At 40.3% G+C, this 26,258-nt stretch overlaps 1 protein-coding gene across 1 annotated transcript in view; it reads left to right on the top strand.

Annotated features, from left to right (window-relative positions):
* The first annotated feature begins 726 nt into the window (after window positions 1–726).
* SNX9 (sorting nexin 9) overlaps window positions 727–26,258 on the top strand; it is a 95,630-nt gene continuing 70,098 nt past the window's right edge. Inside the window, exon 1 of the mRNA XM_036886726.2 lies at window positions 727–1,407. Coding sequence (XP_036742621.2) covers window positions 1,396–1,407 — 12 coding nt within the window. The 5' untranslated portion in view covers window positions 727–1,395. The remainder of the gene's footprint in view (window positions 1,408–26,258) is intronic.

The raw sequence follows: 26,258 nt of genomic DNA, 5'->3' as shown, positions 1-26,258 counted from the left end.
ACTCTCAAACTTTCCCTTTACTTAAAAAGAGAACTATTTATATTATGATGACTATAGCTTTTACTATAGCTAAGCAAACACAAAAATTCACAGAAAACTCTGTAGCACCATACCCACTTTAAACCCTTGTTGAATGTAACTAGTGAAATCTCTCGAGGTCAAATAGAGTATTTTGAAATGACACAAATTTGACATGAACTCTAACTCTCGCTTTCCTAGCCTAAAGTTGATTTGATTTGGTAGTTGCCTGTTTTTAACATATATATCCCTGATAATGAAAACAAAATGTACTAGACTAGCATACCTATTAAGGTACATCTCTCAGTTATGTCTTTTGTACTTCAGTGAAAATCTTGCTTCCCAATTGAGTCATTTATTGATAAAACCCACATATTTAACTCTGAAGAAAAACATTTTGACAGGAATAAACAAAAACAAGAAAGGAAACTTTTCGACCTCTCGTTTCCACTTCAGGAAACCTGTTGTGCCTCCCTCAAATCCCTGGGGCCCTGAAGCATTTTTAAATTCATCGAGAATCCAGAAAGAGGTTAATGGGACATGTCATTACAAAGTACCCCAGCATCGAGCCCAGAAGCCGCCGCCGGGATCTCGGCCTGCGGTAAACTCCAGGCTCTGGAGGCAGGACCTCTTTGGAGGGCCCGTCGGACCAGGAAGCCATTGCTGCGCCCGGCCCTGCTGTGTATTTAGCACTTATTTCCTCGCCCGGAGCCCGACCGGCCCAACAGCAATCCCGCGCCCGGGCGACGGTGCCCGTGGGTGGCTCGCGCTCTGCCGCGGGGACGTGTGGCAGTTGGCGCTCCCTGGCGTTTCACGCACGCGGAACCCGAGCCGCCGTGCGCGGCCGTGCGGAGCACTGGGACTGGGCCGCCCCGGCGGGGCGCGCCCCCAGAGCGGAGCCTCACTCCCCTCCAACTTTCCCGCGGGCAGCCGCGCGGGACGCGGGCCGTGACCCGACCGCCGACCCGGCCCCGAGCGCTGGAACAAAGGGCGCCCGGCGGCGGCGCCGCGGGCCGGGGCGGAGGCTCCGGGCGGGGGCGGAAAGTGGGAGAGGAGGCCGGGCCCGCCGCGGGCACCGGGCGCGCTTCCGCCGGCCGCGCCGCGCGCGCCGCGGTAAATGGGAGGCTCGGCCGGCAGGGGCGGGGGCCGCGCAGCCGGAGAGTTTCAGGAACTGGCGGAGCGGGCGGCGGCCGGAGTCGCCGAGCGCCCAGCGGCGGGGCCTGAGCGCCGACACTCGGGGCCGAGGCGGAGCCGCCGCCGCCGCACCGGGGCCCAGCTGTAGCTTCCGCCGGCCTCGCCCTCGCCCGGCCGCCTCGGGCCGACAGCCGCGACGCGGGAGAGCAGCCGGCCGTCCCGGGCCGGGGGGAGCCGCCCGCCATGGCCACCAAGGTGAGGGGCGCGCGGCGCAGGCCCAGCCGGCCGCTGGGCGCCGCGCTGGAGCCCCAGGGGCGCCGTCTCGCCCTCGGCGGGCCCGGCCCGCGGCCCACCCAACCCCCGGCGGGCACGGGTCACGCGGGGCGACGGCGCTCGGGGACTCGGCTCGAGGCGCGGGAACCCGGGCGCGGGGGCGCCGTCTGCGAAGTTGGCGCCGGCGTGTGGGCTGCGGCCGGGCCGGAGGGAGGGGAAGATCCCACAGCCCCCGGCTCGCCCGCCGGAGCCGCCGCGACCGCCGATGCCCGGCTTCTGCCCCCAGCCGCGTCCGCGCCCCGCCGCCCTGCGCGGTCACTGCGGAGAGGCGCGTCCCCTCCCTCCCCCAGGGTGGGACCCCGGCGCCGCGGGCCGGGTTTGGGGGGTCCGAGCCCCGCCGCCCGGGTGTTTTGAGTGCAGGCCGGGAGCGAGTGCTCCCAGGCACGGAGAACGCATCGAACGCGCCGCTCTTCCAACTGCCTTCATTATTCTTGTTCCCCATCCCTCCCCTTTTGTTTTGCTACCTTTTCAGTTTGAATGGTATTTCCAGCATGAATAAGACAGAAAGAGGGAAATGACTGTGCTCTCAATAACGTGTTTGCTTGAAAAAAGGCCCAGGTCCGCATTACGTGGTGGAACTTTGACTCGCGCTTGGTAATTGGCCGGGAGTGGCGGTTTGCTTATTTTAAGGTATTGTTCGTGGAATTAGCGGTCACCCTTTGCTACCTGAGTCTGCAGGAGCCACCCTACCCCGCTTCCTTTCCTGGGGCGTTTTATTTAGTTTGACTTGGAACCGTACCTGGGGAAGCCACGCTCACCGAATGAGGGCTGGGGGTAGCAGACCCTCCAGGGAGCTAGTGATGTGGTTTGAGGAGCGGATTGATTTTGCAAATAGTTTTTGTAACGTCACCCATATCAACATCAGCACCCTCTTCCACATTGATGTTTGAAATCTCTACGCTTCTTTCGGGTTGGTGAAAACCTGAAGTTTTTGTTGTTGGGTTTTTTTATTTTGGTGGAGAGATAACTGAGGAAAGTGATTAAAAGAAATTTGAATACCTTTGAAAGATAAGATAGCCCGTTATCATTTCAGCCTTAAATTTTGTGCATTGAATCTGTCTAGGTGCAGTGTTTGTTTTTAAAAAATGGAGATTCTCCTTCAGGGAACCTGTTGCCTCCTGTTATTGAAGTAATTGCCTTCTTGTTAGTATATTACTGATCGTACTCGTCCTTGGTTTTATTAGATGTTGATAGAACTTGCTACCCTTTTAACATGTAATTTTGCGTTGATCTTTTTAAAACAAAACGTAAACCAAGGATTTCTAAGGATTTTTGATTTTGAGGTTTGCCAAACGTTCCAGAAATTACCAATTACACGTCCAATTTTGTACTCATCTTGCAACCTTAAAAGCTCTTTGTGGTAGATACCTACCTGTTCAGTGGTGGTCAATGTTGTGGTATTTGCACTCTGATCTACTGATGCATGTTACATGTACCGGTCCTTCAAGTGAGACCCAGATTAGCTACTAGTGCAGGTATACGTAAGAACGACTGTATTTGATAGTTAAACCTGAACTTAGTTTTTCTGTAAGATTGAAAAGGATAGTGGTTCTTGTACTAAACTGTGACTGCATGTGTCCACACTAAACACAAGCCTTAAAAGCATGTGTAACCGCGTCCTACTTTATCTGCACTGCTCTGAAGGCACATTCCAGGAATTCTGAGTCTTCTTTTCTTTAACCTTTCTAATCACTGTTGCACATGGTACTCATTTCCATGTTTGCATGATGACAAACCACTTGCATGTTAAATACAAGGGAGTAAAGAAGCACTTATTAAAAGAGAACCCTTCTCAGTTTTCTGGTTTTCCTTCTTCCTAGAGATTCTTGGGTCAAACCAAAGTCTTATATAATCACTTTTAGGAGTAATCATTACAATATTCTGGGAGTCCCGGAAGCCCTTTTTTTTTCCTTCTAGCTCCAGTATCTAAAGTAATGCGTTTATGGTAGTGCGGGTCTGGTTTGATTAAGTGGGTGTGGAATGTTGAAAATACTAGTAGGATTTGAGTGAGTTGCTCAGGACTGTTCCATGATATACATTAGTAAGGACAGTTTAGAAAACATACTTTGTAGTTTTCTGAGCAAACACCTCTTTACTTGAAGAATAGAAATATCTAAAGAGCCTTATTAAGGATTAAAGTTGGTTTTGATAGTTTTTTTTAAAACAGTATGGAAAATGTTAACTATTGAATTTTGTATAATGATAGTGATTTTTAAAGTGTCCTAATACATAGAGTATCTTAATGAATAGAATAAACAGTATTTGTATAGTGAAGGAAAAATTCAGTGACAGTAGAAAGGTCAGTGTTTCAGCTCAAAGCGTCACTTCCTCTGGAAAGCGTTTCGTGATCTCCCCAACCCCTGCTACAGGGTCACATTATATGTCCCGACTGCCAATTTATGTGTGTGTCTGTGCTATATAGGGTGCTGTCAGCCCCAGGAGGCTGGGACTGTGCGTTTGCTCACCCTTGTATCCTCTGTGACCTCACCGACCAGGCTCTAAAAAATTGTTATTACACGAATGAATGTTGAATTTTCTTGCCTTCGTTCCTCCCTCTTCAGTTTGAAAGAGCCAAGAGATATTCCAGTGAGATAAGTGACTATTAAAACTCTGTATCTTCAACTGTAAGCTTTTGTTTTATTGTGCATTTTAGTAAACTTTTTTTTTAAGTATAGGGCACCATGGAAAACACTCAATCTTTATGGGACGTTTTCCTTCTGCCTAAAATGAATTCTTTGGCATTTCCATTAGGGAAGAACTGTTGTTCATAAATCTCTTATGTGTGAAAATGTATTTCGTTATATTTTTGAAAGGTAATTTTCTAGGTTCAGAATTCTAGGTTGCCGTTGTTTTCTTTAGGCATATATGAAGGTGGTACTTCTCTTTTCTACTGACTTTCAGTTACTGCTGAGGAGTTAGCTGTCTAAAGTTGTTTTATGGATGGTCTGGCTCTTCTGCCCTTTTTAAAGACCTTCTTTGTGTCTTTAGTATTTGTATATACTAAATATCTTTAGTCTTCAGCATTTATATGTATAGCAGTTTCACCTTAGTGTGCTGAGGTAAGGATTTTATTTATATAGCTTGATATTTCCTAGGTGTCTTGGGTTTGAGAGTGGGTATTCCAGTAGTTCTAGAATAGTACAGTGCTCTAGAGCTTTCTGTGCTGAAAATGCCCCACATCTGTGTGGTCCCACGTTGTAGCTGCCTGCCACATGTGGGTCATGATGCTTGAAATGTAGTATGACTGAGGACCTGTGTTTTTCACTTTAATATAAACAGCCGCATGTGACTAAATGGCTACCATTGTGGGGAGTGCTGTGTAGAAAACTCCCAGTGATTATTATTTCATGAATATTACCTCTTCCCCGTTCTCTCTGGAACTCTTAATTAGCATGAAGAGGTCCAACAGACACCTACCTTCCTAACTCTTGACCTGTCACGTTGGTGCTACATTCTGGATAATTTCTTTGGCTCTTAACTTCAGTTCACTGTAGTTGGGCCTAATCTGCTCTTTCATCCATCCATTTAATTTTCATTTATATCCTAATTTTAGAAATTGTATTTGGGTCTGTTTCAGATCTGCGTGGTCATTCTTTACAGTCTCTTTCTTCACTCATATTTTTAGCTTGTAAGCATATTTACATTTATAGTTTGTGTCTCTTAACTAAAATCTGGAGTCTTAATTCAGCCATCTGTTTCTACTTAGCCTTATCCAGGGTGCCTTGTTTTTTTGTGTGTTTGTGCTTTCCTTTTTATTTTTCTGTGAGTTGCTCATTTTCCTTGGAACTTCATCTGAGGGGGTTTTGATATCTAGACTGAAGTTACAGTGTTTCAGACAATTTGTCTTTGCTTTTATATATTCTTGTGGTCACCTCAACTTTAATTCCTGGCTTAATGTTTTCCCAGCCATACAGGGTAGCAGAAATAAATGGACCTCGGACTTCAGGAGAAATTTCCCTTATTTCCCTACTCTGGGTCAGTAAGACAAGTTCCTTGCTGTCCCCTTTTGCACAACAGGTTTTTTTCTTTTGCCCTCATTTTTTTTTTTTAAGTTTTGAGTTATTTATTACAGCATTTACTTATAATTTTTGCCATAGGTTTTAACAACTGCCTTTTCATAGCATGTAAACATTTTCTATTTTTTTAAGGTACCACTGACATACAATCTTTCTAAGGTTTCACATGAAAAACATTGTGGTTACTACAGTCACCCATATTATCAAGCCCCCCCATACCCCATTGAAGTCCATCAGTGTAGCAAGATGCCACAGTCACTACTTGTCTTCTCTGTGCTACACTGTCTTCCCCATGATCCCCCCCACACCATGTGTACTAATCATAATCCCCTTCAATCCCCTTCTCCCTCCCTCTCCACCCACCCTTCCCCACCCCTTCCCCTTTGGTAACCCTAGTCCATTTCTTGGAGTCTGTGAGTCTGCTGCTGTTTTGTTCCTTCAGTTTTGCTTCGTTGTTATACTCCCCAAATGAGTGAAATGATTTGTACTTGTCTTTCTCCACCTGGCTTATTTCACTGAGCATAATATCCTCTAGCTCCATCCATGTTGTTGCAAATGGTAGGATTTGTTTTATTCTTATGGCTGAATAGTATTCCATTGTGTATATGTACCACATCTCCTTTATCCATTCATCTACTGATGGACACTTAGGTTGCCTCCATATCTTATCTTTTGCCCTCATATTTTAGAATTTTTGGGGTCCCAGCTCCTAGCTTCATATAGGAATCTTCCTCTCTTACCTCCTGCCCTCTCCAGGACAATGTTCAGAGCACAGACACAAACTCAGGGCCCCCAGGGTTTGGAGGAGACTCTTAAGGCAAATCCTGTCGCAGCACTTTTTCCTCCCAGGGTTTCTGCCCTGACTTCCTCTGTGACCTCTTCAGAGCCTTTCCTTTTGTTCTGACTCAGCAGTATGTTTTAAAGGGTGCTTATTTGTGTTAGCATGTAATATTTTAATGTTTTATTCAGTACCTCTGTTTCAGTCTGGTGGTAGTTAGGGTATCAGCCTCCCAAGTGTGCTGGAACAAAATCCAAATCAGAGCATCTCTATAACACTGGAGAATGAGAAATGGATGGTGGGCACATGCAGTGTTAATCTGTTCTTTGGAGGGAAAAGGTGAAAAATCAGTTATTAAGCATTTTAAGTCAAAGCAATCTGAATTCCAGACTGTGAGCATGTTTCACTTTCCAACTGGTATTTCTTCCCCCACTCCTTTTGGATTATCAAAAACATGTGATTTCGTCCTTATTCATTTTTAAGTGTTGTAAGTACAGGACTTGATGTTATTCAGTATGACTCAATTCTTCTGAGCTATTTTTGATATCTGAAAATGGAGTCTCATTATTACCTGCAGAGGCAGAATTCAGAAGTCACATGTTTGTGGCTGTTTATGAAATCAAAGAGATATATCATTTTAGGGCAGGTTACCAAGGGTGAAAAATGCAGCTTTATTTGGGGCGTTGTCACTCATCATCATTCACTGACTCCCTTAGAACTCCAAACGAGCACAGCGCAGGGTTCCCTGCTCTGTTCGGTGGAAAGGCCTTGTCCTTACCCTCAAAGAGCACGTTACTAAAGCTATAGGGTCCTAGAGCACAAGCTTTTTGAGGGACACAGTTGGGAGCAATGGAGCTTCTCAACCAGCAAGGCTTTCAAAGGACCTGAGTCTTGAAATGTCTGTTTTTTTCTTTAATTCGTTGAGTATATTTTAACCCCTATTCTATCACATCAGTCACTTAAACAATACATACACGGTACATCTTGAGAGCCTGCAAGTCCAAACTTTGTCTTGTAGGATCCCAGAAATTCAGTTCTGCAGATACTTCAATAGCTCCTATGTGCTTCTCTTACACTGGATGTAAGTCTGATGGAATTTGAATCCTTGCTTAAGAGAGTTGACATTCAAAAATTACGGAGCTGTTTAAAATGTGCTAGTTTAAATGTATTTTCTAATGCAAATTCATAGAAGAGAGCTTGAACATAAAGTGTGTTGGTAAGAACTGTCTCTCTCAGGGTGGCTGCACTTAGGACCTTCTCTTTCGTCTTTCAGAGTATTTTTTATTCCCAAGATTTTGAGTATTAAATATTCATTGCTTTTGTGTAAGAAAGAAAACAAGTTCATATTTTAAGATTCAAAACAATTGTCGTTACCCAGGCCTTAAGCAGATTCTTAAACTTACCTACCTTCTGTTAATTTGTTTTCAATTATATGAAGATGAAAAAAATGTTTTAAATTAATACTTAACAAATAGTTCAGTGGCACTTAGAAAAGTACATTCAGGATTGAAAATAGAACCTAAACATGTATTTTACTTCCTCAAGCACCATATTTTCTCCTTTCAATGGAGAAGTGCTTTTTAACTTTTAAGAATAATTTAAAACTTACTGAAAAACCAGCACTGAATCTGAAGGTCTTACAAATTGCTGCTTTATAAGTGCATTTGTCATTTTACCTCTCTTTGCCCTTTCCCTAGTAGCTTAGAGGAAGCATGGCCGCTAACCCTGTGTGGGTAGTAGTTTTCATGTCTGTACATTCCCCACCTTCATACAGTTTTAGAGTCAAGAGCTGACTTTAACATTTTACAGCCTTTTTGTTGATGTGTCAGACTGACTTTGTCTTGTGATTGCTATTACCAGTGAGCAAAGCATATTCAAAATCCTTATAACGATGAAACTCCAGAGAACTTGGAAAGCTGATAGCCTGCAGACTTCTGAGATGTGTAGTTACGTTAGATTGATCTGCTTAATCATTCAAAGCCAAGATGAAATACATGGAGATTGTTTTTTTCAATTCTGATACTTAAAGCTACTTCTGTTCTGGTCTTTACATACTGTGTTTGTCTCACACGTACACAGCAATAGTTCAACTCCTTTCAGATTCCCGGACCGATTCCAGTGCATGTGTGCTCGTGGGGAGGGGGCCTTCCCACACACAGCACCAAGCAATCCTCCCAACACCAGCAGGATGTCCGAGAACTCAGCTGAATTCTGATGCTATCTGCCTGGAGACAGCACTAGATCCCTCAGGTAAAGGGTGCCATCCTACAAGACTGCCCTCCACCCCGCACTCCAGGTGCTGGTTACAAGCCCCAGGCAGTAACTGGTGCTTTTGACCTACCAGCAGCAGTTTGGAGGTTCCCACGACCTCCCCCTTAGGTTTGATTAATTTGTTAGAATGTCTCACAGAACTCAGGAAAACACTTAGGTTTACTAGTTTAATAAAGGATACTGTAAAGGATACAAGTTAACAGCCAGATAAAGAGATACATGGGGCAGGGTCCCAAATAAAGGGCTTCTTTCTTCGTGGAGCTTGGGGCCTGGCTCGTCGGCACATGGACACGTTCTAGTTCCCCAAGCGTGGAAGTTCTTGCTGACAGAGAAGCTGGACACAAGAGAGGGACGCTGTTCTCAGGAGCTTTTGTGACGTCTTCATTGCATAGTCAGGGTTGACTAAATCGGGGGCTGATTCAACCTCCAGTCCATGCCCGTGGGTGGGGTCCTAAAGTCTCTCATTAACATGACAAAGACACCCATTTCACCTTTAAGGCTCCAAATTGTTTTCAGAAACTGTGGGTGAGGAACAAATACACCTGGGAAATACATAATCGGTCATCTAAATGACCAGATATGTATTTCTTATAACTCATTATACTGCAACTACTATAAAACCTATAATATTTAAAAACGAATTCCCCTTTTTGATAAGTAAAAGTATCTCACGCTCTTTCTGTAGTTTGTATTGTGCCAGTGATAGGTGGTTGTTCTCTAAAATGCAAGTATTAAATGTTTTTCCTCAAACGCCGTTCTTCTCTGACTCATTTGGAATCTGGTTTAAAGATTATGGCAGTGGCTCTAAACTTCCATTTAAGAGAAAAATTGGACTCTTACTAAAGTGTATCACTGTTTTATAAGTTCAGATCATGTTTCCTGAGTTGTAGGCATTAGTGGTAAGAGTTATGGTACTCTCACTGGGTCCATTCCCCAGGCGGGGAGTTGCTGTGTTCCACTCCAAAATTTCTTCAGGAGGTGGGGCCTAAAACATGCATTTCCACCAGTTCCCCAGCGATGCTGTTGCTCCTGGTTTGGGGACCACACTTTGAGAATCACTGTTGCAGAAGATGGAAAAAGAAAGAATCTGGGTTCTGCACTTGCTTCACCACTAGAATCTGTGGCCTGTAACTGGGAGGGCCACACCAGCAGGCTGTGTGCAGTGACTACTCTTTCTTGCGTAAAGGATCCTTCTATCTAATTGGGTTCAAGTGATATTTGAAAATCAAATGATTTGGTAAAGTATTCTCAAATAGAAGCTGTTTAGTTTCTCTTCAACTTGTGCTTTTCAGTTAACTTTTTGGTGTTACATTGACTGATCATTTGTACTGGTGCAAAATGGCTTAAGGGCTTTTAAGATCTCTGATTATTATGGTTGTGAAGTGACTGGCTGGCTATTACTTTTCCTGTTGCTTTTTTAGTTAGCCAGAAAACATGCCATACAATTTTGTATATCATTATAACTCACAATAATCAGTCCAGATTTGTTTGCTTTTTACAGTTTGTTCCTAAAGTGTTTTATAATAATAGTTTTTATATCACTAGGAGGGAATTGTATAAAAGAACCCCATTTTTAAATTATTTTATAGTTAAGATAATCTATGATATCTGTATAAATCCAGTTTTTTAAAAAACCTCATTTATGTGATGTGTTCCTATACTTAATTTTGAATTTCACCAGATTCAACTTTAACTGCCTCAAATAAGTAAAAGACAAATGTTTGTTAAAGCTAGAGAAAAGAATCAGGATAGTCCCTAAACTAGAAAAACCTACCTTTGAATAATTAAGTTGATTGGTTTAGGACTCATATGCAGGAAGGCAAGGGGGCTAAGCTTTAGAAAACAGCTTTGTGATGGAGAGGCTGTCTGTGTTGATGTAACTTGCCTGTGCACTATTTGTAAGACTTAACATATGTCTAAATAAGAACAGTGCAAAAAAATTATTCTGAAATCCTTGTTGGCATTCAGTCTTTCCATTGGACCATCAACAGCATATACTGCTGTTAGGGAATTTACAAATATTGTAAGTGAACAGTGATGCACATTTTCCTCGTCTCAAAGAATTTATAGCTTCTTGGGGAAAAGAGACACTTTAATCTCTTTAATTAAGTGGTATAGTTGCTGTAGTTAGTGTGTATGTGGAGTATATGCAATGTACAGTGATGGCACAGTATTTGGAGTCAGAATCTATTTTCCTGCATCACTGTCATAGGAAACTTAAGAGTAGAAATGAATTTATGTCAGTAAAGAGGCCACAGTTTGAAAATTGTATGTGAAAATGAAAGCTAGCTTATTACTCTGACATACATTAGTTGTAACGTAGAAGAGGATCATTTCTCATACTTGAGAGTAGGGAGTAGCGTTAAATAAATGAGGACCCATTTTGTTTGAGGTCTCAGTGAAAGAGGTCTTCATTATAGTGCCTGCCCTTGTAGGATAGGAAGTACATATCACAGAAGGCATACATTCCCAGCCTCCCTAGTTGTGATACAAATTTTATCTGGGGCCAGTCACACTGAGCCACTAATTTAAAGACCCAGTGCATACCTCCTGCCATGCAGATGGTCTGTTTGTGGCATGGCTCATTCTGAATCCTAAATCTCTGTGGCTATAGACATAGTGTCTTGGAATGGTTAAAATGGATCTGCTCCTTTTGATTCAGGTTAGGGGTTTAGTTACAATGTTTGGAACGTTTTATATGCCTGCTTTGCAATACCCATAGTTTATTCTAGATTCCCAGATGGTGAGCTTCCATGAGATCTTTAAATCTAAATGAGCAAACATTATTACAGACTGTGTATCTTCTTCATATTTGCAATACTGTTTTAAAAATATGTTATTAATCTGGATACATTGAAAAATGCTAAGGACTTCATGGTACCTTTTTGGCATTAAATATTTCTCAATGAATTGTACTTTTATGTAATTACTGTTGTTTGTGGGACAACATATGTAATGAATGAATTTTGAGGTTGTTGGCATTTCTCTATGATTCAAGGTAGCTGTTACGAGAGAGTCCATGTCCTTTATTAGTGTTTGCTTTCCTTTAAATTTTATATGTAGACCAGATAAATTTTGTTGTGTCTTCTATTAGAGATGCAATGAATGAATAAAATCAGCCTTATGAAGTGTCTGTATTTCAATGCAGTAGTGGTGATACGGTGAAGAGATAGGGAGTCTGGGTTCAAATCCCAATCAAATCTGACTACATTACTTTGGAAAGTTACTTCATGCTTCAGTTTTCTCATCTGTAAAATACAAATAATATGAACTCAAGTGTGAATTCCATTGTACAATCTAGGTCGGGGGGGCGGGCGATTAACTTTATTATTCCATAATAATTTACAACAGATCGCATCCCCATCCTGCTTGGGAAGCGGACCTCTATTAGTTCACAGGCTGCCTCCCCTTGTCCAGGCTTAAGTATAATTTAAGGGGGGCTGGTTATATAATGCCGTGGCTGTGGGCCCCCACCTTGCCCTCCAATTGTCTCTCCAGGCTGCTTGCTCTTCAGTCTGCACCCCTTGTTGTAGTTCTCGCCACTGCAGTCTGGCTGTGCCTTGGGGAAAGGAAACCATTTTGCTGTTGCTGTGCTCCGGTGGGACACAGGTCTGCACAGCTCAGAGGCTTTCTGTCCCCATGCAGCAAAGAGCTCCATCTGTGGCCTCACTGGGGCTCAGGCCCCAGGGTGAGGGGTTCTGTCCAGGTCTCCCACGTCTCTGGACTCTGCTGTGTGCTCCCCATGGCCTTTCCCCAGCCTGTCAGCTTGTCTGGGCTTTGGGAGTAGAGGCAGGGGTGGGATGAACAGAGGCCTGGCTCTGTCTCTCCTCTGCAGTGTTTCTCACAGATGTTTTCCATCTAGGCCTTAAGTTCTCGCTATTCTTGGGGCCTTTGGAACCCACAGCCAGGAAGGCTTTGTTGTGTCATGCTGTGTCACATCCCTCCCCTAATGCCCGGGTGCAGTGGGCACTGCTCGATGGGGTTGGGAAGGTGGGAGAAAAGCTAAGGAAAAGAAGACCCTAAAGATGAAAAAATAGCATTTCAAAAATAGTACCTCTACCAGACTACCCCAAGAATTAAGTACAAATTTATGTAAAGGATTTAGGAAGTGTCTGGCTTATAGCCAAGGGATAGTTATGATTAGGTGGTGGTATTCAGATTATTATAAAAAGAAACTATAAATTAGGATTTCCTAGACCCTGAGATCTAGGGTCTCCTTAACTGTATTCAGAGAGCTGAAACAAGGTTTTCTAATTTCTCACCCCATTTGCCCCTCTCTCTCCAAGATCACTGCCCTGTGCTGCCTGCTGCCCATGGCCTGAAAACTGCACTTGTTTTGTTCAGTGTTTGAGTTGGTTTAAGTGGGAGGGAAATCTAGTACCTGGTATTCCAAATTTTCTGAAGTTGAAGTTTGTCCATTTATTGAAATTTCTGTCTATTTTCTGAAGTATGTTTTGTTAAATTGGCCTTTCCCCAGGACCAGTTACCCTCAGGGGGAAAAAAATGGCTCAGTATCTCCTCCCTTCTCACTGCTCACCCTTTCCTCTCTCTTGTGTAGCAGTTTTGGAGTGATGTCTGCTTGCCTGCTTTTTCCACACACATCCAGAGTCAGATCACCCAGGTGTTCAGAGATCCTGAACTTTGGTCCCCTTAGGCATTTACTTGATGCAGTCACCTAGCCAGCTGGCAGAGGGAGTCAGTCCCAGTGGAAAGTCTGCACCCATTTCTTGCTCCCTGGCCCATAGCCTAATGTAAGCTAGAGGCCCGGGAGCAGTATTGCCAGCTGTCCTACTTTCCTCTTTTTCATTCTTTTACTTTTAAGTTTTCTGTCTCTTTATAACTTAGAGTGCATTTCTCATACATAGCATGCAATCAGGGTCTTGCTTTTTTATCAAGTCAACAATCTCTGCCATTTCATTGGAGTGTTTAGACTCTTCATATTTAATATAATTATTGATTAGATTTGGTTCAGGTGTACCATATTGTTACTTATTTTTTATTTTCCCCATCTGTCCTTTGTTTCATTTTTTCTTTTCCTGTCTTTTAGATTAATAGTAGTCATTTTTGTCTTTACCATTGGCTCATTAGCCATTTATACATAAGTGCTTCTTTGTTTCTTTCTGCCTGATTGCTTGCAGGTTCACAGCATACATCTGTATCGTAACACAGTCTAACCTCACAGTATCATTTCACATATAAGAACTCTGTAATGGTACTCTTCCCTATCTCCCTCCTGTCCTTTGTACTGTTTTTCTTGTGCATTTTATTTCTCAGTGTTATAAAGCCCATAGTATGCTGTTTAGTCAGTTATCTTTTAGGAAAATTAAACAATGAGAATTTTTTATGTGGTCCACATATTTATCATTTCGGATATTCTTTCATTTATGTAGATTCAGGTTTCCTCCAGTTAAGGAGCTTCCTTTAATGTTTCTAGTAGTGTCAATTTGTTGGTGACAAATTCACCTTTTGTTTATCTGAAAATGTTTTCATTTCACCATTATTTTTAAAGGATATTTTTGCTGTGTATAGAATTCTAGGATGATTCTTTTTGTTATTTTTCAGCACTTAAAAGATAGATTTTGACTTGTATTGTTTCTGAAGAGAAGTCTTAAGTCATTCATTGTTCCTTTGTATGTAATGTATCTCTTTTTTTTTTTCCTTGTTTGCTTTTAAGATTTTTCTCTTTATTGCTGATGTTGGGCGGTTTGATTATGTTGTCTCTTTGTATGGCGCGTGCGCGCGCGGTGTGTGTGTGTGTGTGTGTGTGTGTGTGGTGAGATTCATGCAGCTTCTTCAACCTGTGGTGCATAATTTTCATCAAATTGGAAATTTTTTGCGTTCTTCAAACTTAATTTTTTTTCTGTTCTGCCTCCCCATCCTTCTGGGATTCCAGTTACCTGTGTGGTAGGCAGCTTTATAGTCTCACTTTGCCCATTTTTTTCAGCCTCTTTTCTTTCTGCTAATAGTTTCTCTTGCTATTTCTCAAAGTTCACTGATCGTTTCTTCTGGAGTGACTAATCACCTGTTAAGCTCACCTACTAGTTTTTTTAATTTCAGAAATTATATTTTAAAACTCTAGCCATTCCCTTTGGTTTTTTTTGTACAACCCCATTCCATTTTTCTCCTTGTCATGATCATACATTCCTTTAAGTCCTTAAACATATTTATAATAGCTGTTTTAAAGTTTCTTGTCAATTTTATGTGTGTCATTTCTTGATTTGTTTCTGTGGTCTGACGTTTTTGCCCTGGGTTGTATTTTTCTGTTTCTTGGCATTTCTGTTGATTTTTTATTGGATACTAAATATTTTGTTGGCATGTTAAGGGTCTGGATTTTGTTGTCTCTAAACAGTGTTAAAGTGTGTTTTGGTAGGCAATTAAGTTACTTGTGAATTAGATTCTTTCAAGGCTAATTTCTAAGTTTTGTTAGGGTGGGTCTAGAGTAGCCTTACACTAAGGTGCACTAGCCTTACCCCCAGCCCTGTCAGGTCTTTACCCTGAATGCTTTGGGTGTGTTCAGTGAAGTTTCTCCTCTCCCCCTAGTCAGAACTCTAATGTCTCCCAGCTCTGCCTGACCTCTGAGAATTTTTCCAGCCAAACAGCTTCCCTGTAGGTGTTGTTTGCTTGGCCTCAAAGAGTTTTACCCTATTGTGTGCAGTTCGTGTTCATCAGTAACTCAAGGAGACCTCTGTGTACAGTTTCTAAAGTTTTTTTTCTCTGAGTAGTCCTTTCTGGTAGTCTGTCCTCAGTTTCCAGTTATCTGAGCCCCTTGGAAGTCTGGTTTCTGTCTCTTTAATTTAGAAGGACGTGGGCTTTCTGCTTGGGGCTCTCTGCTAGGATTCCTTTCCCAGCATTTCGGTCAGAAAGTACCTCCAGGCAGAAAGCTGGAGCCATCATAGGGCTCATTCGTTTCCCTTCTCTCAAAGTTCACTCCCCTGGCTGCCCTGTTGCCCAACTGCTGGAACTGGAACTGTTTCATGTATTTGCCCAGTTTTCTGGCTGCACATGATAGGCGGGCAAGTCTAATACCAGTTACTCCATTGTGGCTTTTCTGATACTTGATTTTGATAAATGTAGCTATTTTAACTACTGGATTTTGATGTATAAATTATTTATTTAATGTACTAGTTTTTCTCTTCTCTTCTTATTTTATTTGGTCTGCACTGTAGCCTCTTTAGTTCCACCTTATAAGGCCTCAGTTGATTTAGGTTATACTAGGAAATGGTACTAAAGTTCTAGGGCACAAGTTTATTTTTACCATTTTGCATGTACTCAGTGTTTTGGTTTATCCAGAGTTCTCCAAATAACAGTGAAGACTGCAGCCATATCTTGGATCCCCTTTCCTGTATGTTTCCGCAGCGCGCAAGTGAGCCCTCTGAGAATCTTTGCATTGTTTGAGAAATAGGGATTTTAAGGAAATTGCAGTCCCTCGGAGGAACTTAAGGCACTGACTATAATAGGGTATTTTGATAGATCCCTTGTGAGGACTACTTCTCTTAACTGTAGTGAGATAATGTATTTTTTTCCAAAATGGAATTGTTGGAGTACTCAGTACAAAGTAATCAGTATTGGGAAGGGCTATCATTAGCTAAAATGGGACTTTATTTTATGAGACAGTTTAATACGAAGAAAGTTTCCAACCTGATTGGGAAAATAAATATTTCAAGGTACTTTGTGCCATTCCTGAAACTATGCTAAGTTTCTATTAGAGCTGGGTGACAATATTGAAAGATTTAAACGTGGTCCTTGGCTGTTGATGTTTGTTTGTGGCCTTGAAGTGCTAAAAATAGTGTTGTCGTGCTGTATTTCTGAAGTCGTGGCATGTTTCAGGTGCCCTTTTTTAAATGAGCAGAGTACATTTGGGATAAGTTCATTTGTAATTTCTCCCCCAAAAATCTCCTTCCTTGAGATTTTGAATGAAACTGTAATATATTTATAGTCAGACATCTTTATGGTGTTATACCTTTGTTCTCAGAAACATGGTGTGATTTACTGGTGACTTTCTTCATTAAGGTTCTTAAGACTTTTGGTTATCTCTCCTGCTTTATATTTTGTTTTTTGTTGCTATTGGGAATATCCTTCTAATTACACTTTTTTACCTAGTTATTATTTACAGAGAAACATGATTTTTATTTAAAATTGTTTATCTTAAAATTGGTCTTCTTGAAAACTAATCCTACCATTTGCAACAACATGGATGGAGCTAGAAGGTATTACTCTCAGTGAAATAAGCCAGGTGGAGAAAGACAAGTACCAAATAATTTCACTCATTTGTGGAGTGTAAGAACAAAGCGAAAACTGAAGGAACGAAACAGCAGCAGACTCAAAGACTCCAAGAAGGGACTAGCGGTTACTAAAGGGGAGGGTGGTGGGGGAGGGAGGGAAAAGGGTTAAAAGGGCTATGATTAGCACACATAATGTAGGGGGGTCACAGGGAAGGCGGTATAGCATGGAGAAGACAAGTAGTGACTCTGTAGCACCTTACTACTGTGATGGACAGTGACTGCAGTGGGGGTGGGGGGAGACGGTATAGGTGAATGTTGTAACCACAATGTTGCTCATGTGAAACCTTCATAAGTTTGTATATCAATGATACCTTAATAAAGAAAATTGGTCTTCTTATTAAATTTTCATTATTTTAATGTATTTTTTTTAAATGGTGAGGGTTGAAGGATTCCCTGTGGATGGACCATCATCAACATTGCTGGATCATCCCTACCTACATACACAGTGGGGAGAGGGTTTGTGTGTTTTGGGGCAGGGAGGTAGTTGACCCCCGTCAGGTGGGTCTGGTTCTCAAATAATCTGGTGAAGTAATAGATTCCAGAACCACCTTTTTTTTGGAATAAGTAACCCAGTGCTGAACTCTGCCTTGAACCCCAAAGCTAGTTCCAGAACTCTTGGTGGACTGGAAAGAGGTCATAGTTATGCAGCAATTTGTAGCACATGAAAAACGTAGATATAATGTTCAGAAAACCCAAAGGGCATGATAGCTAACATTTATGAGGCACTCTGTGCCAGTCACTATTCTAAGTGCTTTAGATTTATGACTTCATTTATCATGTGTGTCATGAGGCACATGCTGGTATCCTTATCTTATTCTTTAGGAATTTGAGACTTAAAGGAATTCAGCCAAATTTACAAAGTTGGTGAAATGGTGGAGTAGGGAGTTGAATCCAAGTAGTCTGTCTCCAGAGTCAGTCCGTAATCACTGAAGTTGCCAATAATTACATTTCCTCCTGCTTTTGTGGGGAAATGAAAAACATTGTCAATACACAATGCTGGGAGTGGGGGAGGGGTGCACAGACCCTGTTGGGACACCATTGCTGGGAGTGTGTACGTTTTCTACCAGTTGTCTCGGGTTTGGGATTTGGGATACTGTTTGCTTTTAAACTTTTCTGTATCTTTTTTTTTTTTCCTATAACGTACATGTCTTCTTACAATCAGGAAAAACAGTAAAGCTATTTTAATTTGGGGTGGGGGTGAGATTACGTTCTTAACAGTGAAGTAAGTTTCTATGTGCTTTGCCCTGAAAGTTGAATAGTGTATTAGTAACCTTGCAACTGTGATAAAGAACTAAGTAGATACGCTAATGTGACCAGTCCTGAGATTAAATAAAACATGAAATGTAGAAGAGTGTGTGTACTATGGTTCTAACTTGTTCTCTGAGTGTGTGAGGTCACGTGTGTCAAATGCGTAACATTTTGAAGGGTACTTGCAAATCTGTTAGCACTTGTGCCCTTTGGCAAAAGAAGAGGAACATTTTAACTTTTCCTTTTTTACCTTCATTTTATTGCTTTTGTTATTGTAAAAGTGTATTTATATATTTATCTACTGTGAAAATAACAATACTCAAAATGAGAACTCCAGGAATAGCCTTTTAATACAGATTGTTTGCCAACCATTTTTGCAGCATTTTGTGCTTTGTTATATAATCAGGGAAGTATTCTCTATAGATTGTGGTATTTTCCACAGGATTTTGAGCTTCCTAGGTAGGTACAAGACTGTTTTCAACTTTTAATTCTTTTGATTAGGCAGTAGGTTCATGTTAACTAGAGAAGAGAGCTGCTGTCCCCTCCCTCAGCAGCTGTCTTCTCTCCCTAGAGGCAGTGTTACCAATTTCTTTTATATCCTTACACAGATATTCTATGCATATACAAGCAAACGCATTTTCCCTTTTATTACACAAATGGCATACCTTGGTTTGTTTTTTATTTGATGCACATTTGTTAGAATTCTACATCCCCAAAATAAGCAAACCCTCCCTTTCTGCTGGAGCAGGGTGTTCTGTTTTATGGAAGTACCCTTCTTTACTTACCAACCAGCTATGACTGGTCCTTTGGTATTGTAAACAGTGCTACAGTGGATAACCTTTTATGAATGTTATTTTGCAAATATGTGAGCATTTCTAAGGATAAAACACTAGAAGTGGAATTTCTGGGTGAAAGAATGTTATTTTTGTAATTACCAAATTGCCTCTCACTTCCCTCAGCATGGTGGGAGATGTTTCCCTAGATGGATGATCCTTACCAGCATAATGTCTTGTTATCAGAGTTTTTTTTTTTTCCATTCTGATAGTTGAAAAGTAGTATTTGTTTTAGTTTTATAAGTGAGATTATACATTTTTAAGAGACATTTTTGCTTCTTTTTTTCCTTGTTGATTTGTGGGTACCCTTTATAGAGTAAGAGAACCAGCCTTTAGTCTGTGGTATGAATTGCAAGTATTTTTCCCAACTTGTTATTTATTTCTTATCTTGTTTATATTGGTTTTTGGTAGACAAGACAGGTATGTTTTATTTGGGGTGAAGAGAAATTTCTCCCTGTGGGGTAAATGAAAGTTTGCACCCAGAATTTCCCACCCTATTTGGGTATTAATAGGCTGTGGCAGGGCCACAGTCGGGGCAAGGAGTGGAAAGAAAACAGCCATTCTTTGCTCCTTTCCATTCCTGGTATGTAACTGGTCTCGTGCCAGCCAGTCACCCAGGACGCACCATGGAGTTCCTCCCGGAGGGAGCAGGCAGGGGAAACGAGCGCCCACATGCATCCGCAGGGGATGGATGGAGAGAGGGCTGGCTAGTGAACCCCAGCGAGCTGTGAGCAATAAAAACCCTTTCTCCCAACCTGCCGTTCCCCTTGTCCTCCTTCAGTTTCATCACATTCATAGAGAACTTGCCCAGGGTGGGGAACCCCCATACTTCTGGAGCTACATTCCCCCTCTCTCTTTTAAGGACTTTAAGATTTTGTTTCGTATTTGAAACTTCAAGGTTATCTTTTTTTAATCCTCAGATTTCCTTCGGTGCTTTTTATAGTTTCCTTAGAAACTTTATTATGGGGAATGTCAAACATATTTAGAAGTAAGATAGTACAATGAAACCTACATACCCATTACCAACTTCAGCAACTACTAACTTATTTATCTTGACCACATCAGCTTCCCTTGCTCTTGAATTGTTTTTGAAGAAATGTCAGGTAATTTATTACTTCATTTGTAAATATCTAAGTGTATATATCTCTAAAGATGGGGAGTCCTTTAAGAATATAACCACAATACCATTTTCATGCCTAAAAATTGAATATTTTTAAATACCACACAACCCTTAAATGTTCAAATTCCCAATTGTCTCAAATACCATGATTGGTTTTGTATTTTGTTGGACTCAGGATCTAAATAAAGTCTATATAGTTCCGTCAAGGTCCATCTTCTAAGTCTCTTAATTTATAGGTTCCCCTGTCCCCCCCTCTGCCTTTCCATCCCCACCCTGTGTGTTTTTGTCTTTGGGATTTATTTGTTAGAGAAAATGGGTTCTGTAATTTCTTACATCTGGACATTGTTACTGCATCCTTGTTGCATCATTTATTATGTTCCTTTTGATTTCCTATAAATTATACTAGGATCTATAGGGTCAATCAGATTCAGATTCTTTTTTCTTTTCAAGTATATTTCATAACTGGTATTGTAGTCTATCAGAAGGCAAATAAATAATTTACTATTGTCTTTAGGATGCACTGTGCTTAGATGCATTAAATTATTAGGGATTGAAAATGATGTTCTATTCTCTTACTCCCTTTTCATTTATTTCATTTCTTAGCTGTCCTCAGGGTTCATCCAAGTTTTCGCATATTGCAGAATTTCCTTTTTAAAGGCTGAATAATACTCCATTGCATGGATAAAGCATATTTTCTTTATCCATTCATCTGTCAAAGGGCGTTTTGATTGTGAATAATGCTGCAGTGAACATGCGAGTACTAATATTGCTTCAAGGTCCTGATTTCATTTCTTTTGGATAAATACCCAGAAGTAGGATTGCTGGATCACATGGTAGTTCTATTTTTAATATTTTGAGAAATTGCCATCCTGTTTTCCATAGTGGCTGCACCAGTGTACATTAGCTGGAATATTTTTGTAAAGAGAAACTTTTTATGTACTACTTGGTTAGTGGTGCACTTGGAGAGGCCGGATAAATGTCTGATTTTTTTTCACTTTTATTTACCAAATTATTTAATTTTCAAAATTAATTGGTTTCCTAGTGTCCTTTAATGATAACCAATTAGTTCTATCATTTTGAATGCATGGATTTAAACAGATTTGATGTTTCAGTCTATTGCAGTTTTTATCCTTAATGATGCTCATATTGTCCCTTATTTGGAGAGCAAGCTCCTTTGTAAGTTGGAGCCTGTGTTCTTTTGATACAACCTAGTAGATTTTGCTAGTGTCTTTGAAATCTGGTAGGAAAAGATGTTCCAGGCCTAGCTTTTATATTCTGTGTAGATCTGTTCTTTTTTCCCCTGAAACCTGAAATCAGCCATTTCTCTAAGTAAACCTTACTACTTTTAATGAAAAATGCTCTGTGGAGATTCCAATCTGGGCATTAGATGTGTGGTTTCTTTTGTTTGTTTGTTTATTTAATGTAAAACTTTGATCTATCTTGGAATTTAGTTTGGTGTAAGGCATGAGAGAAGGATTCACTTTTGTTTTTTTCCCAGAGAGCTCCTCATTTATTTTAAAACAGTATGCTGCTTTTCTCAGACTACTATATTTCTGTGTATTTGAGACTACTTGTGGACTTTCTGCTTGTTTTTTTTTGTTTTTTGTTTTTGGTGAAAAAAATGAATTTGGCTATTCACATGTGAAAGGAAAGGAGCAACACACAGCAGCAATTCACCGGAGAATTCCGCTTTATTAGGGAAAGGTGCTGGGTTATATAGGAAGGGGCATGGGGTGATTGTGGTGTCACTTCTACGGGGCTGGTGGCTATTGGCTAGGTGCTGGGATTAGGGGGGCGAGGGGTGATTGGGGTTCAGGTGGCACCGGCAGGAACCGAGGACCTGGAAGAGAAGCAGGAATTTCGCCATCTTATGGGTGGGGGTCCTTCAACATGTATTTAAAGGACTAAGTGAATTTTAGGATCAGTTTGTCTTGTTTCAGAAAAAAATTTTTTTTTCATATTTTTATTAGAATCAATGAAGGGGGAGTTGCTTTCTTGAGGATATTGTGGCTTCCCATCTGAAATCATGGGGAGGTTCTTTGTATGAATTAGTTTTTGTTGCATAACTAAATACCTCCAAATTTAGTGACTTAAAAACAACAAATGCATATTATTTCTGATAGTTCCGTGGGTTGGCTGTGGGTGGTTCTTGTGGTCTGGAAAGCCCATCTGATACTGAATGGCCCTGGGTAGCCTCGCTTGCATGTTAGGGTCTCCCTTGTGCAGCGAGGATGGCTGTGGTAGGGCAGTGGTCTCTCATCTGCAGAGGCTAACCTAGCTCAGATACAAACCTGGTAGCAAGAGAGGGCAAGCCCCAGTGTGCAAGTGCCTTCATGCCTTTGCATGATATGATATAAACCACATTTACTCTAATTCTATTGGCCAAGGCAAGCATATGGACACATCCAGAGTCAAGAGGTGGAAGAATAGCCTCTACTTATTAATGTAAGGGGTGGCGAGGTCACATTGCAAAGGGGTGTTCATGTAGGGGTGGAAAGATTTAATGCAGCCATTTTTGCAAACAGGTTCCATACTCTCCAGTTTTTCCAGTTTTCTGTGTCTTTTAGGAATGTTTTAAAGCTTTTTCCAGACAGGTCTTACACATTTCTTTAGTACATTCCTAGATATTTTATCTTTTGCCTCTACTGTAAATGGTCTCTCTCCTCACCCCATTTTAATTTAGAATTCTTGGGCAGATGATATGTGTATAGAGTTAAAATGAAAACAATATACTGATAAATCTCACTTCTACTCCTTCTCCTAACCACTCATTTTCCTCTCCCATCTCTGTAGTTAACCAGGTAAAAAATAGTTTGCTCATCTGCTGCTGCTTTATGGAAGCATTGGCAAATATAAATATTCTTCTACCTGAAAAAGGTTCTTACTATCTGCCTTACTCTGCGGCTTGCTTTCCTCACATGACATACTCGTTTCATACCAGTGCATAGAGATTGTTTTCATTCTTTTATTGCTACGTATACTCCTTGTGATGATATATATACCATTGTTTATTTAAACAATTCTCTGTTCTCTATTAGTAAACCCTAGGGTTGTCCACCATCTTTTTATATTGCAAATAGTGCTGCAGTAATCATGTACACATGTGCACAGGTACATTTTTCTAAAATGGGATTTCTGGGTCAAGGGGTAAATGTCTTTAAAACTACATTGAGTTAGCATTTCTCATCAGACTGGCAAAAATCCAGAAGTTGGGTAATTTATTCTGTTTGGGAAGCTGCAGAGAACCATTACTTGTGTATGTATTGCTGGTAGAGGTTTAAGTGCCTTTATTAAGTCCCTAATAGAAGGAAACCTGGCAACATCTACTAAATTAATCCAACTTTATTTATGTGTGAAATTGAGCATTTTTTCCACATGTTTAAGGGTCATTTATATTGTTCTGTGAACTGTTTCTGGACTCATTTTTAGGGGGTTCCTGGTCTTTTCAGTGCTAGAAGCTCTTTATATATTAGAAAGATTAATGTTTTGTGATATAAATTGTAGAGATTCTTCCTTTGTAACTAAAGTTTTATATAATAGTGATATTTTCATAATAACTTTGTTATGAAAGTTATTTGTTATTCATAATAACCAATAACCATCTTATTGATGTCAGCAAATCATGGTCTGTGGATAAAATCTGACCAGCCACATGTTTTTTGTAAATAAATTTTTACTGGAATACAGCCACACACATTTGTTTACATATTGTCTATGGTGGGTTTTGCACTATAGCAGTAGTAACTGTATGGCCTGCAAACCTTTTTATTTTTTATCATAGTTGATATATAATATTATATTCATTTCAGGTGTGAAACATAGTGATTCAATAGTTTTATACATTACAGAATGTTCACCACAATAAGATAGTTACCATCTGTCACCACGCAAAGTTATTACAATATTATCAGCTATATTCCCTATGCTGTACTGGCCTACAAACCTTAAAGTGTGTACTATCTGGCCCTTTAGACCCCAATTTAAAGTGACCACATCGAAGTGTTTAGTATGATGCAGCCATTTTTGACTTGGCCTTAAAAAAAATCTACTTAAACTTTAGTGTGTGTGTGTGTGTGTGTGTGTGTGTAAGATGAAGCAATGGGCAAACAGGCAGTCATGTGTCAGTGTCAGAAATGTCTGTCTGGAACATGGCAAACATGTGTGATGTGGCCAGTTTGATGATACCACATCAAATAATTGTTAAAATGCCTTTGTCTGATTGTTATTATATATACTACATAAAGAAACTTTGATCTGAGTAAGTCTGGATAGAAAGACTTAAAATCTCTAGCAGTTTTGTAACAAAAATGCCTTAGTTCGGAGATTTCCTTGGTCGCAGTACTTTGCAGAACTGTTCTGCATGAGTGAAATGGAGGGAAGAGTAAGGTGGCGGGGGATGGTGCCACTTGATGTATTTATTATAGGTATTCAGAAACTTCCCCCCCCTTGGGATTGTATAATTGCCCTTTGTTACACTCAGATTTAAGGTCATTCTAAATATTTCTTGGGAATTTTTAGTCCTACACTCAGTGAATTTCTGTTTACATTTCTATTTGTCTTGGAAATTTCCCAAAGTGTTTGCTTAATTGACCACCAGTTAAAAAATTCCTCTAAGACAAGTAGTGACTGTAGCATCTTACTACGCTGATGGTCAGTGACTGCAATGAGGTGTGGGGGGAGACTTAATAATATGGGTGAATGTTGTAACCAGTGTTGCTCATGTGAAACCTTCATAAGATTGTATATCAATGATACCTTAATTTTAAAAAATTTCCTCTAAGTGCATCATATTTCAGGATAGCAGATAAAAACCTCTTTTAGGAAAAACCCATTTTCAAAGAATGTATTGATAACTGGTAGTTTTTTTCTTGAAGATTTGCATAAGAAAAATTTTCAGCCATTCTCAATGGGTGATACCAATTCTTTGTAGACATTTCTTTTATTGGTAAAAGATCTTTTACTAGAACAACTGTTAAAATAAATCTTTGTAATAATTCTGTAACATCTTCCTACGTTGACAGATAGTAACTGCACTAGTCAGGGTGAGGATATAATAATGTTGAACCACTTTGTTGTATACTTGAAACCAATATAAGATTATCTATCAATGATACTTAAATTAAAAAAATGAAAAAAAAACCTTAACATAACTCTTTCATCCTGACTGTATGATTAAACACATTGCTTGTGAACATTTAACGAAATAGACTAACTTTATTTCCTTCTTTGAAACTCTTAAGAGCAATATAACCAAAGCATGATTATTTGTCCACGTCTTCTTGGAAAGTTTCTTACTTGTGTAGCTGTCTTGAACCTTGGCCCTGCCACATTTTAACAATTTTACTAATAACATAGGGGAAACTGTGGAAAGGGTGCTGATCAGAGTCTCTGTTGACTCTCACCAGGAAGGGATAAGGGATAATTGGATGGCTTTAGAATTCAGAAAACTATTGGTTTGGAACCAATAGGTTTAGCCTATTGGTTGGAGCAATGGGCTAAATCTAACAAGATGAAATTTTGCAGGGATAATTTAAGATTCTATACTTGATTCAAAATAACAACAGAACAAGCCCAGGCCAGGATTTAACAAAGTCTGTTGAAGTCACAGATTGATATAAACTGAAAAGCATTTAAGCCTTAACCACTCAGGTAAGGACAAATAACATCTCCATATATTCATGGTGTAATAATGCTCTCAGGGTCTGTTAGAGTAACTTCTTTTTCTTCTGATGATTCTTCATATTAGGTAAAGGCGAGATATAGGAAGGCATTAAGTATATAAGATTTTATAAAAAGTCAAATGAGTATGCTTAAGTAAAGCAAGCTTGCTATTTGAAAAAGTAAACTAGCTGTGTAGAAATATCACCTACATGCAAAACTTCAGTTCTTAAGGGTGTCAAATTAATAAGGGTCCTCTTTCCCTTGAATTTCTGAAGGTTAATGTATTTTACTTTTTGATTGAATGTCTCTGTTTTAAAAATAGGAGAGCTGCATTGCCAAAGATCTACTTTTCCCCAAGATTTGGTTGTAATTTATGTGAAACCAAAAAAACAGATGCTTAAGAATGGGAGCCTGTCTTTCTGCACTCTCACCTCAACATGAACTCTTTTGCTGCCAGTTTTGTTTTGTTTTTTTTCTATTTTTAAACTTTTAATTCTCTGTTGTTCATTTTAAGTTCTAATATTTTGGTTTTATTTTCTCTTGCAAAATAGGAAATACAGCAGT

The sequence above is a fragment of the Manis pentadactyla genome, chromosome 12 (genome assembly GCF_030020395.1).
Source record: "Manis pentadactyla isolate mManPen7 chromosome 12, mManPen7.hap1, whole genome shotgun sequence".
Taxonomy (NCBI): Eukaryota; Metazoa; Chordata; class Mammalia; order Pholidota; family Manidae; genus Manis; species Manis pentadactyla.
The sequence above is the reverse complement of the archived record's forward strand: the minus strand, read 5'-3'. Positions and strand labels throughout refer to the sequence as shown.